Source organism: Bombina bombina, chromosome 7 (assembly GCF_027579735.1).
Source record: "Bombina bombina isolate aBomBom1 chromosome 7, aBomBom1.pri, whole genome shotgun sequence".
In the NCBI taxonomy this organism is placed as follows: Eukaryota; Metazoa; Chordata; class Amphibia; order Anura; family Bombinatoridae; genus Bombina; species Bombina bombina.
The window spans coordinates 313,354,768-313,374,145 of record NC_069505.1 but is presented as its reverse complement, the minus strand read 5'-3'; the positions used below and the strand labels follow the sequence as shown (position 1 = coordinate 313,374,145).

Genomic DNA, 19,378 nt, shown 5'->3' with positions numbered 1-19,378 from the left:
TAATTTCTTAGACCTTGAAGGCCGCCTCTAAGCTGAATGCATTAAGACCACTAGAGGGCGTTAGTTCATGTGTTTCATATAGATAACATTGAGCTCATGCACGTGAATTTACCGAGGAGTGAGCACTGATTGGCTAAAATGCAAGTCTGTCAAAAGAACTGAAATAAGGGGGCAGTCTGCAGAGGCTTAGATACAAGGTAATCACAGAGGTAAAACGTGTATTATTATAACTGTGTTGGCTATGCAAAACTGGGGAATGGGCAATTAAGGGATTATCTATCTTTTAAAACAACAACAATTCTGGTGTTGACTGTCCCTTTAAAGTGAAAATCAAGCCTTGCGTTTTACAAACGCTAGGATTGACTATTGAAACAAATAAAGGGGACTTTCATTCGTGAAGTATAAGATACTTCATGTAGAAAGCTCCTTTATGTGTTTCAATCGATCCTCGTTCTTAGCTGCTACAGCAGCCCACGGGCGCAAATACGAATTTACCGCACGGCTATTGGGCATGGGCTGCTGTAGCAGCTAAGAACGGCAATCGATTGAAACAAATAAAGGAGTTTCCTTATACTTATAAGTTAGTATAAAGTGAATGAGGGACACATATGTAGCAGTGCAGTGTTATAGACTTGAGAAGTCAGCAGTGTGCATTTCAAGGTCTAAATTACATGAAAATGGAGCAAAATAAACAATTAAAATATATTTGAAAGTTGTTTCATTATGCATAACTAAACTTTATATTTAAAAATCTCAAGATGTTTATCGTCCCTTTAAGGGGAAAACAGTTTTACAGTACATTGTGCCTTTAAATGCATCACTTGTATGGTTCCAAAAAAGTTTGTTTAGAAAAAAAATATTTTTTGTGTCCTTTAAGAAATGTAAACTTACTTAATTTTGCTCTCAAACCAACCTCTTTATGCAGCCAGTTATATCATGATTTTTTTGTGTGGAGCTAATTAGCATATCACTTAAATTGTGGCCTGTGATTGGCTGCACCAACAGAACATTCTAAGGAACTAAACTATAATGGACTAGTTTGAAAGTAATCGTTGCTTTTAAAGGGACATTAAACCCAAAATTTGTATTTCATGATTCAGATAGCGAATACAATTTTAAACAACATTCCAATTTACTTTTATTATCTAATTTGCTTCATTATTTAGATATCCTGTGTTGAAGAAATAGCAATGCACATGAGTGAGCCAATCACATGAGGCATCTATGTGCAGCTGCCAATCAGCAGCTTCTGAGCCTATCTAGATATGATTTTCAGCAAAGGATATCAAGAGAATGAAGCACATTAGATAATATAAGTAAAATAGAAAGTTGTTTAAAATTGCATGCTATTTCTAAATAATGAAATAAAAAAATTGGGTTTCATGTACCTTTAAGGTTTACATTTTTGTTACAAACAAATACTAGATAATTATTATATTATAGATAATGAGAGCTCTCTGCTATTTAAAACTTGGCAATGGAGGAAAAAGTAAGCAGAAAGAATCCGGTGTGAGTTTAAACTTTAATATTACACTTTATACAAATCAAGTTGTGCTGTTTAAAGTGCTCTGTATGTTAAAATCACTGTTATGTTCATATGCATAGGATTTCATTTCAAAATAATTTGTGCTTTGAGTATTTTGTTAAAAATTCGTCATCTTTTAAGTTACGAGAAAAAACTGCGATCTGTAGGGTGAAAATGTTTACAGAATTTCACTGGGATTTGAGAGACAATTTCATATAAACCCATGTTCAGCCAATTTTACGGAAAAAAAACAACACTTTGTATTTTGTACTTTTAAGTACGAATTTCTATGTTTTTTTTCACATCTAGTGAAATTAAATTTTCATTAATCCTTTTTGTAATGTATGCATCTCCTTCACATACGAAAACGCAGTATACGCCCCTTAGCGAGACACCCTGTTTTCAGGGTAAACATTATCTTTAAATAATTCCACCAGGGAAATAAAAATACTCAAAAGAATTCTTTAAATAATCTCGCAAGCGCAGAGAGCTTTAGATAATCTGCCTGACTGCTTTAATAACATATCCTTTACAAAATGCCACTAAGATAAAAGAAAAAAATGTAACATGATTGGATTATGATACAGAATTAAATGCTTAACTGTACATGTATTGACTTACATATTAATATGAAACGTGATACAGCAGAGTAATTTCCCCCCAGTCTTTAATACTGAAATGAATCTTGTTATTATAAGCAAACAGCAATTTTATATATAAAAAGCAATTGTAACTTTTCAGTTTGTGCACCAACTCAAGAAATTAATACTGCCTGTAATCAATGAAATGTTCTAAGGGCATTGGTGGCAATTTAGAAAAAAAGTTAGTAATAGAATATAATGTCTGTGGCTGTTTAATGGAAAAATAAATTGTGCTCTGCCTCAAGGCAAATGACTCATTATTAACTAATATATATTTATCTTTATAAAAATAAATGGTATGTTATTATACCAGTTAAAATATTTCTATTTACTTGCATGGCTACATTCTGATAGCCTTGCCCTAACGTGACATGGAAGTAATAAGTACATTTAATGCATTATTTCTATCCCAGCACTTAATAGCACAATTATTTTTTTGTCTGCTTTTGGAAAGAAAAAAAAAGTTAAAGGGATATGAAACCCAAATTTTTTCTTTAATGATTCAGATAGAGCAAGCAACTTTCTAATTTACTCCTACTATCAATTTGTCTTTGCTCTCTTGGCATCTTTATTTGAAAAGCAGGGATGTAAGCTTAAGAGCTGGCCGACTTTTTGTTCAGCAACTGGGTATAGCTTGCTAATTGGTGGCTGAACTTTACATTTCTGCTTTTTCAAATAAAGATTCCAAAAGAATGAAGTAAAATTGATAATAGGAGTAAAATTAGACAGTTGCTTAAAATTGCATGCACTATCTGAATCATGTAAGAAGAAAAAAAGGGTTTCATATCCCTTTAACTTTATTTTTTTAAAGTGCCTGCTACCAGGTAGCTAGCTTCTGTATACACAAGGTAGCTAATGAATGATTGAAGTATTTTGCACATCCCCAGGTAAGTTCCAATGATGCAGCCTCTTATTGGTTCAAATTATTTGGCCTTAATATAATATAAAGGGACACTGAACCCAATTTTTTTCTTTTGCGATTCAAATAGAGCATATCAATTTTTCTTGATTCTTTTGCTATCTTTATTTGAAAAAGAAGGCATCTAAGCAATTTTTTGGGTTCAGAACCATGGAAAGCACGTGTTTATTGGTAGGTGAATTTACCCACCAATCAGCAAGAACAACACAGTATGTTCACCAAAAATGGGCCGGCATCTAAACTTACATTCTTGCATTTCAAATAAAGATGCCAAGAGAATGAAAATAATTTGATAATAGGAGTAAATTAGAAAGTTGCTTAAAATTGCATGCTTTATCTGAATCACAATAGAAACAATTTGGGTTTAGTGTCCCTTAAACTGACTTGGAAGCAGACACTTAGCTGATGCATTAACTTGTTAACTGGGTCATTTCTTCATTGTATTTCTTCATTGTATATTTTACATACTAGAACAAACAACACTTGATAAAAAATCAGTAAAATAGAATCTACTCATTTTAGCTGCTTTCTTTGTAGGAATAAAATGCAAATGATATCTTTGTTCTTTCCATACTTGTTTAATAATCAAACTTTTTATAACCAATTGACTTGCCTTGCCTAGCAAGAAGCCATTTTAAAATAACTTTACAACATGTTATTCCCAGTTTACAGGTTAACAACTTAACATTAATTCAACACTTCTATCTCCCTTTAAGATAAATGTTTAGATGATTAAGGCTTATTTAAATATTGGCCATATTATATGCCTGAGACAATACTCTATAGTTATTTAACATTAGCAAATTGTAATATAAAAAAATATAAACACAATTTACTATATGAAATTCCTCTACAAATTTAATATGCATAGAGTCACCTCTTCACACTAGGGATATATATATATATATATATATATATATATATATATATATATATATATATATATATATATATATATCAAAGCAATCTAAGATCTTATATTGGCTAAAGTTTAACATTTTCTAGGGCTTAATTAAAATGTAGTACTTGAGTATCACACTCTGAGTACATCTCATAGATCAGGGAAGGCAAATTGGTGGCCTGAGGGCTAAATGTGACCCTTTGAACTAGTTTTTGCATCCTCCAGAAAAAAAACTAACAATTTGTGCCATGGTTTTTGTGACCCCAAGAAAAATTGGAACTAAAAACATCAAACATCCCCTTTTGAGGTTAGAACAGTATATGGGGTACTCTGCAACCACAGCTAAACCTGGCCCTGTGCCACTGAGCAATTTTAGGAAATATAATATTTGTTAGTTTAAAAGACATAAATGTATATGCAAACCTTAAGATCATCAACTGAGAACACACAAATGATCAATAAATTAATGATCCAAAGAGATGCTTTTATAAAGAGTACTGACTTCAAACACTACAAGCTTTCTCATTAATGAGAACTTGGTTTGATTTTTTTATTTACCCCTGGAACTTCTGATACATGCAGCCTGAACAGGCTTTATATTATGGGATAAAATCCAAACTAGTGATGAACATTTCAGACAGTTAGCCTAGAGACCGCTTTGATTAGTTATTTCTGAGTTGCAGTCAATCATTTAGCAGAACAAATACCACAAATGATTTGAACATAACCAGCTATTTGATAAGCCAGGGCATTTACATTGCTGATATGTTTATAGGCAGTTGTTAACCCCGTGACTGCTAGAGAAGGATGCTATATACTATGTTCTGCAGCCCTCTCTGGTAGCCAAAGAGTTGATCAGCATTTCAGTACAATGTACCACCTGCAAGGATTAATAGAGTACACTTAGCTGTAATGCTACCACAGTACAGGAATGCCAGTGTATATGCAATAATGCCAGCTTAATATGATACACCATTTAATCTTGGCAGTATTTATGCAACTCTTTCTTCGGAGGGTAACGTAGACGTTCTTCTCAGATTTTCTTTCACTTTAATAAATTCTGGTGCGTGTTCATCTTCTTTATTTTCCTCTTGTTCTTTTTCAAGCTAAAAGAAAGAAAACAGAATAAAATATAATACATGTAAAACAGATTTCCTGCTACTTACACTTCAGTTAAAGGGAAAAGAGACCCAAAATCCTTCTCTCATGTTTCAGATAGATTATACAATTTTAAACAACTTTCCAATTTACTTCTATTATCTAATTAAGGGGTAGATTACAAGTGGCGCGCTAACTGTTGTGTGTGAGCGATATCACATTTTTGCGCGAGTCGGAAATAGTGCAGGGGCGTATTTTGGTTTAGGCAAATATGGCACTTTCCTAGTGCAGCGGATTGGGAGGGTGCAGCACTTTTTTGTGGCTTTATTTATAAGTATTGCCTTTATTTTGGCTGGCTTTCAGCACTTAGTATTGTGTTTGGGGAAGTGTTGTTTATATATATATGTATATATATATATATATATATATATATATATATATATATATAAGCAATAGATAGATGTGTATGTGTGTGTGTGTACATGTATATGTGTATGTGAGTGGGAGGGTAGCAGAATTTTGAATGCCATGGGCAGCACAAAATCTAAATACTCCACTGAAATAGCACGTGTATAACAGGTTGAACGTAAACACGATCTTTAGAGTACAATCGCATTTCCTACTCAACAAGTTAGCAATACAGATTACCTTGCATAAAAGGTAGTGTGTTAAAAAAGTTGCAATAAACTCAGCATAATTACATTTTAAAATACAGTTACACTCATATAAACACTATCTGATAAATTTTATTTTATTATATTATTAAGTTTTAAGGTTTAAAAGGTATATGGTATATTGACTGCAAATGGCTATAATGTATATAAACATACATATACATGTCTAAATATGTGTATGTACAGTATGTGTGTATATATATATATATACTGTGTATATATATATATATATATATATATATATACACACACACACATATACACTCACCAGCCACTTTATTAGGTACACCTGTTCAATTGCTTGGTAACACTAATTGCTAATCAGCCAATCACATGGCAGCAACTCAATGCATTCAGGTATCTAGACTTGATGAAGACGACTTGCTGAAGTTCAAGCCAAGCATTAGAATGGGGGAGAAATGGGATAAAAGTGACTTTGAATGTGACATGGTTGTTGGTGCCAGATGGGCTGGTCTGAGTATTTAAAAAACTGTTGAACTACCGGGATTTTCAAACATAACCATCTCTAGGGTTTACAGATAATGGTCCGAAAAAGAGAAAATATCCAGTGAGCGGCAGTTGTGTGGACGAAAATGCTTTGCTGATGTCAGAGGTCAGAGGAGAATGGGAAGATTGGTTTGAGATGATAGAAAGGCAACAGTAACTCAAATAACCACTTGTTATAACCAAGGTATGCAAAATACCATCTCTCAATGCATAACACGTCAAATCTTGCAGCAGATGGGCTATAGCAGAAAAGGACCACACCAGGTGCCACTCCTGTCAGCTAGGAACAGGAAACTGTGTCTACAATTCGCAGAGGCTCACCAAAATTCGACAATAGAAGATTGGAAAAACGTTATCTGGTCTGATGAGTCTCGATTTCAGTTGCGGCATTCAGATGGTAGGGTCAGAATTTAGTGTAAACAACATGAAAGCATGTATCCATCCTGCCTTGTATCAACATTTCAGGCTGGTGGTAGTGGTGTAATGGTGTGGGGGATATTTTCTTGACACACTTTGGGCCCCTTAGTACCACCTTAGTACCAATCAAGCATCATTTAAACGCCACGGCCTGCCTGAGTATTGTTACTGACCATGTCCATCCCTTTATGACTACTTCCAGCAGGATAATGCACCATGTCACTAAGCTCAAACCATCTCAAACTGGTCTCTTGAACATGACAATGAGTTCACTGTACTCCAATGGTCTCCACAGTCCCCAGATCTCAATCCAATAGAGCACCTTTGGGATGTGGTGGAACGGGAGATTAGCATCATGGATGTGCAGCTGACAAATCTGCAGCAACTGCGTGATGCTATCATGTCAATATGGACCAAAATAACTGAGGAATGTTTCCAACACCTTGTTGGATCTATGCCACAAAGAATTAAGGCAGTTCTGAAGGCAAAAGGGGGTCCAACCTGGTACTAGCAATAGCAAGGTGTACCTAATAAAGTGGCCAGTGTATATATATATATATATATATATATATATATACAGTATGTGTGTGTGTGTGTGCATATCTATGTATTTATGTGTTTTACTGTATAATTATTGTGCATATTTAACATTCCCATGTTATTCACATACAATACAATTTTATTTTTACTGTAAATATATATATATATATATATATATATATATATATATATATGTGTGTTACGGGTAAAGTCTGAAATCCGGTAAAGCTGACATTACCCAAGTGGCTCTGGATAAAGCCCAAAGTAATGTAATCCCCCCATCTACACTATATTTTTGCCTCTGCCTGGGGATTTGAAGGAAGGTACCCCACCAATCCTCTAGCATCCACCCCAAGTAAACCTTGGGAAATGGGGTTTACAATGGGGGCTTCTCTCCCCTTTAACCCCTCAGGAGGAGGCAAAAAAGATAGTGAAAATGGGGGAATTACAGTGCATCGTATATATATATATATATATGTTTGATGCAGTGACTCGATGCACTCTGAGAAGATTTATCCTGTTACATTGGGCTTTACCCACAGATGCTTGGGTAATGTCAGGCTTACCCAGGTAATGCTAGGATTACCCAATTTCGGACTACCCCCAACATCTATATACTGTATGCATATAACTAAACCTGTATATCTATTCCTATAGATATATAGGTATATATATATCTAATTTAGATTAATATCATCAGATATAAATAGAAATATATCAATAATAAAAATCTATTTTTTTTTTTGTTCCATGAGAAAATATTGAGGTAGTCTCTGGGGCATGCATGTCTTGAGCGCTATATTTATATATACAGTATATATATATATATATATATATATATATATACACAAATATTGTTGCAAACACTGCTGCTATATACAATTTATGTACCTTTTTAGAGACTGTAAAGTGAACATTAAACTTTCATGATTAAGAAACAGTATGAACTTAAACAACTTTCCAATTTACTTTTATTATCAAATTTGTTTTGTTGAAAAAATAAACCTGAGTGGGTTCAAAGAAGCTTGGGAGCGTGCACGTGTCTTTAGCATGCCATGGCAGCAGTGTTTTGCTGCCATAGAGTTATGAACACACGTGCAGCTGAGTTCCTATGAGCCTACCTAGGTATGCTTTACCACAAAGAATATAAAGCAAATTTAATAACAGAAGTAGATTACAAAGTTGTTTTAAATTGCATGGTATATCCAACATATTGAAAGTTTAATGTTAACTTTACTGTTTGTATAAAGTGAATTCTACCAGTGCAATTTACCTGTTCTAGCCTCTGTTGCCTTTTTAGCAGTTCCTGCTCGAACGGAGACTGGAGCTTCTTGATTTCGTCTTCTTCTTTTTTCTGCTGAATGATTTTGTCTCGTCGCCTATGTTCCAGCACTCTCTGCAACTCTGGCTTATTATCAATTGACAGACCTCTAAGAGAAAAATGAATGGACATTTTTAAAGGGATATGAAACTCAAATTGTTTATTTCATGATTCAGATAGAGAATGCAATTTTAAGCAACTTTCTAATTTACTCCTATCATCAATTATTCTTTGTTCTCTTAGTATCTTTATTTGAAAAGCAGGAATGTAAAGCTTAGGAGCCTGCCCATTTCTGGTTCAGCAACCTGGGAAGCGCTCGCTGATTGGTGCTTTGTTTAAAATATTTAACCATGCAATTATAATACAGCATTTCATTGCTTGAGGTTGCACCATAGATAGCACACCCTGCTCTTTCGACTGCACTCCAACTGTGAGGCACGGCATAAGAACCTAGCGCAGCGAAGGGGTAAGTCGCACAGCGATGGGCAGCAGATTTTATATATATTTTTATATGAAATATAGTTATTTGTTTATATGTGTATACACATATTAACACAAATATATATGCATATACATATATATTTACAGGGAACACACAATTCCGCACCCCACACCCGCCAATTTTAATACCTCATAACTGCTTTTTGCAGGGGGGTTTTTTATTAAAAAAAAATGCTACTTTTTTTTAATAATAAAAAAAAAAATTCTTTATTTTGGGGGCAATTGGGGGATATTTTAAAAATTAACCAGAGGCCTGACCTCTGGTTAATTTTTGGAGCGCTAATTGCTACTGCAAGCTTGAAGTAGCAATAACCAGCCACTTGTAATGGCTGGTTATTTATCGTGCACCCGTAAACAAGCGAATTTGCCCTTTTACAGGCTCGCAAAAAATTAGCACCCCACTTGTAATCTAGCCTTAAGTGTATTTGCATTGTCTTTTTATAATGCATTTGATGATTATGCAGTTCCACTGTATTTAATTGTCCTTTAACAAAGAATAAAGCAGAAAGTTGTTTAAAATTGAATTCAATATCTAACCAATTAAAATGTAATTTTGACTTTACTATCCCTTTAAAGGGAAACTTTAAGTAATGTTTTTTTTTTTTTTTACTTTTATCAATTTAAACTATGATAACTTATAAACTCATACTTCTTTTTTAAGATAGTCGCTTGCTCTGAAGTGAAATGTACTTGTTGAGTTGTGCATATAATAACTTTCTGTTGTTTACTGCAGAGAATTCCATCTAAAAGTAACATCCAATTACAGAATATAAATAAGAGTCATCATGCCTTGGCCTGGACAAACACAACTTTATTCGTTAATTTGAACACCGAAGGTAGAACACAAGCAGTGGGATTTAGCATATGCAGATAGTGGTTTATTTATTCTGTTTATTGCTGAATAATACTACATTAGACTAATGATCAGATTGTATATAATGGAGGCCTAGAACTGTACACAAGATACAGAACAATTTAAATTTGTCAAACAAAATGACAAAGTTTTTGGTAAGATAATTGTGGTTCTTGTTGTTCTATTGAGATGTGTTGTCTACAGTTATATTGGCCCCTTCTTCAATCCAGGCTGGCTTTTAGCATCCTTTTTTATGGCACTTCATTTAGTTAGGGAGATCCAGGAGTGGGGGTCACATCCTGGAGTTGAGTGCAGAGTTAAGCAGGAAATTGGTGGAGCTTGGCGAGGAGTGAGTGGATTGGGGGCATTGCTATGCAGTCCTCAACAAACTAGTGCTTTTATAAGGTCCTGGGGAGATGAGAAAGGTATATCCGGCAAAGGTCTCAAACCCTGACAATGACATACAAAATCAGGATGGTTGCAAGCTCTTATATCAAACAAATAAAGGAACTTCCAGCTGCTTAAAGTGTAAAATTATTTATTTCATAAATGTCACATGTTCCAACAACAAACAAGCAATGTTTCAGACTTAGTGCTAGCCCTTAATCATGCTTAACTCATGATTAAGGGCTGGCACTAAGCTCAAAACACATGTTTGTTGTTGGACCTTGAAACATTTATGAAATAAAGGTCCATTTTAAACTTTAAGCAGCTGGAGGTTCTTTTATTTGTTTGGTGTTGATGAGCTTGGTAAGCCACCTCCACGATCTGCAATTATCTAGTGCTGTCTCCTAATCAAGATTATTAATATTGCAAGCTCTGATTTAACAGGAAAAGCTGGTTTCCTTTACTCACATTGGATAAACACATGACAGATTCATGTGGGCATGAAGAAATAGCAAGGTCTTGCTGTTCATACACCCTGGAAGGCTCTTGAGATGAGAGAGGTACAGGGTACTTAGTCATCATTAAGGAGTTAATATACTCTTAGATATTGCATGCATCATTAGTGCTTTGAGTTGGATTTAAAGGGACACTCACTTTAAAATTAAACTTTCATGATACAGAGCATGCAGTTTTAAGCAACTTTCCACTTTACTTCCATTAAAGTGATGGTAAACTTTCCCATTTTTAAAATCAGATAACTTATTTTTTAATATAGATATGATATTCAAATACCCTGCGCTCCATCACCCACTTAAAAAAATCAATATTTCTGTGAGCTGTTTGTTCTCTAATCAGTGCTCTAGCTACAACAGAAGTGCCATGTTAGGGAGAGTGCTGATTGGAGAACAAGTCAAACCGTTAGCTCACAGAAAATCTGACTTTTGAAGTTAGTGGCGGAGCACAAGGAATTTGAATTTCATATCTATATTAAAAAGCAAGTTATAGTACAACTTCATTACAACTGATTAATTATACTCCCTCTAAAATATAACTAACATTTTGGATCTCAATTTTAAAAAGGGGAGAGTTTGCCATCACTTTAACAAAATGTGCACAGTTTTGTTTTGTTTTTTTACACTTTTTGAGTCACCAGCTCCTACTAAGCATGTGAAAGAATTCACACAATATATTTATATGCATTTGTGATTGGCTGATGACTGTCACATGATATATGAGCAGTGTCAATAGACAAAACTTCAAAATTCATCAAAAAAATACACTACTCATCTCAAATTCAGACTAAGGGGCCGATTTATCATCGGTCTGTCCGACATGATCCGCTCAGTGGATCATGTCCGACAGACATCGATGAATGCTGACAGCATACGCTGTCTGCATTTATCATTGCGCAAGCAGTTTTTGCAAACTGCTTGTGCAATGCCCCCCCTGCAAATCAGCCCGATCGTATGAGATCAGGCAGATTGATGTCCGCAGCCTCAGAGCAGGCGAACCAGTTAAGAAGCAGCTTCACAACTGCTGTTTCAGGCGAGCATGAAGGCTCGCACAGAAACAGGGGCATCAGGGGACATTCGGCCCTTAAAAAATCAGTCCTAAGTGCTATTGCATCATCTTTTTTATCATGCATTTGCTGATTATGCAAACCTACTGTATTTACTGGTCCTTTAATTAGTAGAGTATTTTACTAAAACATGTTGAATGTATTTATAATACAGTACTATTATATATATATATTGTCATTGGCCTTTCTAAGCTTCTAGTTATAGTTATTACCTGAACATTTCTTAAGTGCTCTAGTCAATTGTGTTCCTACTTTATTTTCCTTTTCTAAATATTTATCTATCACCCATATGGATTATATGGTACAAGCTAGTTCCCATCCAGAAAAATGACCTCCTGACTGTCAGAGTTAGACACAGTCTTAGTTATAAGATACCTCCCGCCCCCTCGATGTGTTAGCTGCCTCCTCTGGAGCTTTTCTGTGATTGGCCTAATCATGCATGTGACACCTAACCCAGACAATTGGTGAGCTTTCCATCCATCACATTCAGACTTCAGAGCTGTTGTGCAATCAGAGGAGGCTTATTTTAATTTTACTTTCATATTGATTTATTTTATTATTTTCTTGACAGGTGAGACTCTGTCCCTGTGGTACTTTATATTTTTCCAGATCTGTAGAAATATTCATTGTTAAAAGGCTGCGAATGATGTAAAATGAAACACTTTTTTGCAAAGCAATTCATGTTCCCATTTGGTTACACGTTGAGTCGTTGACCTGCATCAGGTATAAATTTCCAAAAGAAATCCTATATAGGAACAAAGAGGCGCCAATAGGGTGATAACGTAGGAACCAAGGACAAACAGGTATGGCCAACAGTTATACTCACAGACGAGGCGGCACTATGATATGCCAGATAACGCAGACCGGGACCTATTCGTCACCCGGCAGACAACCACTTGGCAAAAGACGCTGATCCGTAACGTGGGGCCTTTCCACCAATCAGGTACAGAATCACGTCCACACCTCTCTGGACGGCGGATCGACCAAACGATAGTGAATCTTGCCGCACACCTCTCTCTTCCGAAAATCCCAGCGGAACAATCGTACTCAGTGAGTACTTGGGGGGGGGGACAGAGAGGCACCGAAAGTCTTGAATCCTAGAACACCAGTGACTTGAAGAGTGGTGATAAAAATCAAGGCTCCAAAGGGGTATATATAAAAAACTATTTATTAAAAGTTTAAAAATGAACAGCAACGCGTTTCTCGGCTACACAGAGCCGTTTCATCAGGCTTTCATACTGTACCTGATTGGTGGAAAGGCCCCACGTGACGGATCAGCGTCTTTTGCCGAGTGGTTGTCTGCCGGGCGACGAATAGGTCCCGGTCTGCGTTATCTGGCATATCATGTGAGTATAACTGTTGGCCATACCTGTTTGTCCTTGGTTCCTACGTTATCACCCTATTGGCGCCTCTTTGTTCCTATTTAGGATTTCTTTTGGTGAACTGTTTTGTGTCGAGAGAGCAGCCTAGATCTTCACCCATCGTTTGGAATTTGGATATGTTTCACTCTCAAGCGCACCTCTAGATGGGGTTTGCCATCTTTTTTTCCTTCAGGTATAAATTTGCTGTGTTTAAATTTTAAATACAAGTTAAAATGGATATTATTGTTTCTACAATGTGTGTGTCCCCATCTGTGTGTGTGTGTCTCCCTGTGTGTGTGTCCCTGTCTGTGTGTGTGTCCCTCTTTGTGTGTGTGTATATCCTTGTGTATGCTTGTCCCTGTGTGTGTGTCTGTAAATCCGTGTGTGTGTGTGTATTTATGTGTGTGTGTCCCAGTGTGTGTATCCTTGTGTGTGTGTGTCCCTGTGTGTGTGTCCCTCTCTGTGTGTGTATCCCTCTGTGTGTGTCCCTGTGTGTGTGTGTATCCCTGTGTGTGTTTCCCAGTGTATGTGTGCCCCTCTGGGTGTGTACCCCTCTGTGTGTGTGTCCCTGTGTGTGTGACCCTTTGTGTGTGTATCCCTGTGTGTGCTTGTCCCTGTGTATGTGTGTCCATCTGTGTGTGTGTCCCTGTGTATGTGTGTGTCTCTGTGTATGTGTGTTTCTCTGTGTGTGTGTGTGTGTGTGTGTGTGTCCCTCTGTGTGTGTGTGTCCCTGTGTATGTGTGTTTCTCTGTGTGTATCCCTGTGTGTGTCCCTCTGTGTGTGTGTCTGCCTGTGTATATGTGTCCCTGTGTATGTGTGTCCCCCTTTATATGTGTGTCCCTGTGTATGTGTGTCCCTCTGTGTATATGATTTTATAGTGTATCTAATATCTCAGCACTCTGTTACTAGCCAGGACCTCCCCAGCCACTGACCTCACCGCATGTCACTGAAGTAACAGGGAGGGAAGGGAAAGATAGGGAGCTGGTCTGGAGAGTAGGGCAGAGAGAGAGAGGGACAGTTTCTCCAGAGCCACAGTATCTCACCTGAAGACTGGGTGAAGCTTGCCCCAGGGCCTGAGACCTGAATCAAGTAAGCGGCACTGCTGGGGCTGGGAGTGGAGGGTTTGAGCTGCAATTAGGGTTGCCACCTTTAGTTCAGGACACATTGAAACTCTTGAGTCACGTGCAGCACAGCAAATATGAGAAACGTGAATTAAAGGGATATGAAACACCAAAAAAATATTTCATGATTTAGGTAGAACATACAATTTTAAACAACTTTCCAATTTACTTCTATTATCAAATTAGTTTAATTCTCTTGGTATCATTTGTTGAAGGAACAGCAATGAAATACTGGTTTCTAACTGAACACATGGATGAGCCAATGACAATCGGTATATATATGCAGCCACCAATCAGCAGTTAGAACCTATGTTCTTTGCTGCTCCTGAGCTTATCTAGATTAGCCTTTCAGCAAAGGATAACAAGAGAAGGAAGCAAATTAAATAATAGAAGTAAATTGGAAAGTCGTTTACAATTATATGCTCTGTCTAAATCATGAATGTCTAATTATGACTTTACTCTCCCTTTAACTAATTAATTGCAGTCAAACCGGTACTCATGTGTTCACCTCTTATAATAATATTTACAATCTATGGTACCTAGATACTATTTTATAGGCTATGTTGGGATCTAAACAAGCATTGTGTAAAATGCAGACAATTTGCATGTTTAGGTATTAACTAAATACATTACTTAAATATTTTCAGTAGAAGCTTTATTCATTCCACCAAAAGTTAAAACGAAAGTGTCTAATCAGGCGAAAATGAAATATCTTACATTTTTAAAACTCTGTAGCTAAGCATAAAATAATACTTTATAGGCTTTCATAGGATATAAGCAATCGCTGTGTAGAGTGCATCAAACTGAGGCAATTTGCAAGATTTTGAGAGAATTTATATAAAAAAAACAAGAAAAAATAAGGCACCTTTCAGAATTATTTTTCAAAATTGGAAAATTTGTTGATAACTAAAAATAAGAAGGGGTGGGGGCTAAATGTATTTATATATAGAGCTATTCCAATGCTGACATTTCATATCAGTAGCTATTATCTCTTTCATGATACACAAATAATAGTTTCTAGTCAAGAAACCCTAATAAATAAATTCAATAATTTCAATCATTAACGTTTAAACAATAGTGTCTAATCACACTGAGCATTATTAGTATATCATGTCATTAATATGGCTGAAAAATAATTAAATAATAATTATTGAGCTACAACATGTTCCAATAAATTTGTTCTAATAATACGCAGCATTAATATGAAGCTCTGTTTATTCCAAGAAAATTGTTTCTGACAAGAGGTCATAATTTGTTTCTGACAAGAGGTCATAATTTAAGGTTGGAGGAAAGGAGATTTAATCCTGCAACGGAAACGTTTTTTCACTGTAAGAGCAATAAAATTGTGGAACTCATTACCAAAGGAGGTAGTGAATGCTAATACCATAGATACATTTAAAATAGTCTGGATAAATTTCTGTATATAAACAAAATTAATGGATATGATTGCTAGTATTAAATGGGTCACATTTTAATGAGGTTATTTAAGCTTAACTGGAGATTTTTTAAAGTATTTTAGATTTGTATAGGTTGAACTCGATGGACTTCAGTCTTTTTTCAACCTTATCTACTATGTTACTATGTTACTATGTATGTTATTAGTATTTTATATATATATACTAGTGTTAAAGAGCCTGTGTACACTGACCCGCGCAGGCTATTGTGGGAAAAAAAAAATCAGTAGTGTAGTGGTCCCACCCCCCCGCGATCGCCATTTAGAACCACCCCTGCACCCCAAACCCCTTTTCTGTAATGTAGCTGCCCTATCCCTCCTTGTTCCTCTAAAAGATAAATCTGTATCGTAGGTCCACCCTGCTCCCTCCCCTTCCCTCCCCCCCTCCGCTGCTGAGCCACAAACCTGCCACCCGCCTTCCACCCAAACCTCCAGCAGAAGATCATTACAGACGGTGGCACACTCAGTGTCACCATCTGTAACGATCAGGCATAGGCCTCATATGGAATCTCTACTGTGCATGACTGCGTCAGACAAACATACTTGGCCTTTTATGATATTGGATATATATATATATAAATATATATATACGTACTCACACAGCACACACATTATTCTAACAACACAATTGCTTCAAATGTTTAATAACAGCATATGGACATTATCTTTACTTAAAACTTTTTAACCTAATCCAGACTTTGTAAAAAAAAAAAAGTCCAGAGAGTATAATACCTGTCTCTTGAAAGCTAACAAACTGCATTCTTGTCAGTGACTTGCACAGACCTGCACTGCACAGGAATAATTGATGTTCTGCCACATGGATTACAGGGCACAAGCTAGTTCCCATCCAGTAAAATAACCTGACTGTCAGAGTAAAACACAGTCTTATACTCAAGACACTCCCCCTTCAATGAGACAGCTGTGTTAGCTGCCTCCCCTGGAGCTTTTGTATGATTGGCCTAATCATCAGTGTGACACTTTATCTGTCAGGCAGCTAACCTGTGCTCCATCTGTCACATTCATAGCTGGTGAGTATTTGTTTTTATTTTACTTTCATATTTTTTTTTTTCTTTTCTTGACAGGTGAGGAGGCACTGCCTCCAATGACTGCACATCCCTTTTGTATTCTTGGAGAGTCTACAACAGCTTCTCAGATATTATGGGATTATGTAGAAGATAGTTATGTAACTTCTGTGAGAATGTTAATAGAATTTCAGAGCAGTGGATCTATAGGTAAACCATAGTGTTATATTACTTATGTCAATATCTGACACTATTTAGAGACTTGTCTGATCTACTGGCAAGTAATATATAAAGTGAATTTGATCTTTGCTGTTATAAATAAAATTAATAATTTCCTTGTTTGAGGTGATTTATCTTCCAGGCATAAATGAGTGTTAGGATATTTAAATTATCTTGGATGGTTTGAAGTGTTTTCTCATGGATGACACTTCTCTTCTTGGAACAGTCAAAAACTGGTTCCAGGGCAACATTAAAATCTCCCCTCCATTATTAAAGTTCCTTTTTTGACCTCTAAATCTGGTAGGGGGGGTACCGTGAGATATCCCCCCCCAAAAAAGAATATAAAAACTTTAAAAAAAATAATTTCATTATTTTTAAAAAAAATATTAAAAAATTATAATTAGACCCATAGAACAAGGGAGGCGCTGCCTCACCTGCCTCCTATGACAGCACGTCACTGTTTAAAACCAATGGTTCTTACACTCTCCGCCACTTCTGAGTTGGCGGAGAGAAATCTCCTCAATCTCGCTCGGGGTGATTGACAGGTCCTTCTCTTGGGAATGGCAATGCACACTCACTTGAGCATGTAATGGAAGATATGGGTAGAGGATGAACAGAGTCCACTGCCCGTATGCTGCAAAACCATGTGGATAAGATCTCAAGTTGAGAACCTTGTCTGCACACACTTTAAAGGGACACTCAATCAAAATTAAACTTTCATTATTCAGATAGAGCATGCCATTTTAAACAACTTTCCAATTTACTTCTATTAACAGAATGTGCATACTCTCTTTATATTTAAACATTTTGAGTCACCAGCTCCTACTGAGCATGTGCAAGAATAAGTGTGTATGCATTTGTGATTGGCTGATGGCTGTCACATGGTACGTGTATGCATTTATGATTGGCTGATAGCTGTCACATGGTACAGGGGGAGTGGAAAAAGACATAACTTTTAAAATGGTCAGAAAAAAATCTACTACTCAGTTGAAGTTCAGACTAAGTGCTATTGCATTGTATTGTTATCTTGCATTTGTTGATTATGCAAATCTACTGTGTTGACTGGTCCTTTAATGCATGCCGCTCTATATACCTTTTTTTTTTTTTAAATGAATAAGTGCGTTTGTTAGCAAAATAATAATATTGTTCACACCAATGTTAATGCTATAATATAATCTGATGTAAACTTGTGTAAACCTGTTTTTTTTTGTTCTAAAGACTCAGACCAGACAAAGTGCTAGTGGAACTCTCCGTGCCTGGATAATCGTAACATAAAAATCAGAAGGAGATATAAGCCTGGTTTTCTTTATTTCTGAAATTAATAAAACCACAATTTAGTAAGCAGTGGTGGGAAAAAATGTACAACAATTGCGAACAAATGAAAAGGGGTTTATCGCGGATGTTTGTGCACATCGGGTATTACAAGTTTAAAGTAAACACTTTTACTTGAGCACAATTGAAGATTATGCACGTCAGGTTGGCGCAACCTCAGATCTCTGGTTAACTGTTACCTGAAACAAAAAAATCTCAAAAATACATTATAAAGTACAGTTACACTCATAATAATAATATCTAAAAACATGATTAAAAAAAAATATTGCACACAAAAGTTATAGGGGCTCAAAGATATGAGGTCTTAGATGTTAGAAAATAAAAAAGGCAGGCAAAGGGCTTTAACAATAAGGAAGAAAGAGTGGTTGTATGTAAACATGGGTAGGGTTGGGAGAAAAGTTATTTGAATTCCACTCTTAAGTATAGAGCTTAATTTACTGTTATCAGTGGGAGCCACTCAGGATTAAATTTTTTTGCATCCCTGTAAGGACTAAGGTTACAGGTCCCTAGTCAGTGTCTCTCCTGTCCGGCTGTGTCCAAGATCTGGACTCTTGCTCTCCTGAAAAATCCCAAACAGGACAAAACTAGCTAATAAATGTACTGTGTAGAGGGAGACTAATGCTTGCAAAGTGTATAAACAATAAACATGGATCCTTATAGTATGACACTCACCACACCCGGGTCACAAGGAGTCCGGTCCTCAGGGAGTTTAGGTTTTCTTAGGAGAATGGTTTGATACCTCAAAATTTCTCTCGCTTTCATCAGTTAAGCAGCCCGTGCCTCTGATGTGATTTACAGCTTTCATCTTGTCTCATGCCTCTGCCGGATTTCCAAAATACTGTTACCTTCTTTCGGCTCACAGTTCCGCTGGTGTTCGTTGCGTCCCCGCGCCCTTCAGTGACGTCACCCTAGGTAGTGTGTAACTGGATCCTCCAAGCATTTCAGATAGTATTGGCAAAAATCCTGGCTCCCTCTGATAAGCCCCAAAAAATCTATGAAGTACTATT

General features: G+C 36.3%; 1 protein-coding gene across 3 annotated transcripts in view; it reads right to left on the bottom strand.

Moving 5' to 3' along the window:
- Positions 1 to 2,010: 2,010 nt before the first annotated feature.
- Positions 2,011 to 19,378, bottom strand: part of FAM107A (family with sequence similarity 107 member A) — a 155,973-nt gene continuing 138,605 nt past the window's right edge. For all 3 annotated transcript variants that reach the window (XM_053720941.1, XM_053720942.1, XM_053720940.1), the window contains exons 3-4: positions 8,496 to 8,652; positions 2,011 to 5,092 (exon numbers count right to left, since the gene is read on the bottom strand). In XM_053720941.1, coding sequence (XP_053576916.1) covers positions 4,979 to 5,092; positions 8,496 to 8,652 — 271 coding nt within the window. In that variant the 3' untranslated portion in view covers positions 2,011 to 4,978. The remainder of the gene's footprint in view (positions 5,093 to 8,495; positions 8,653 to 19,378) is intronic.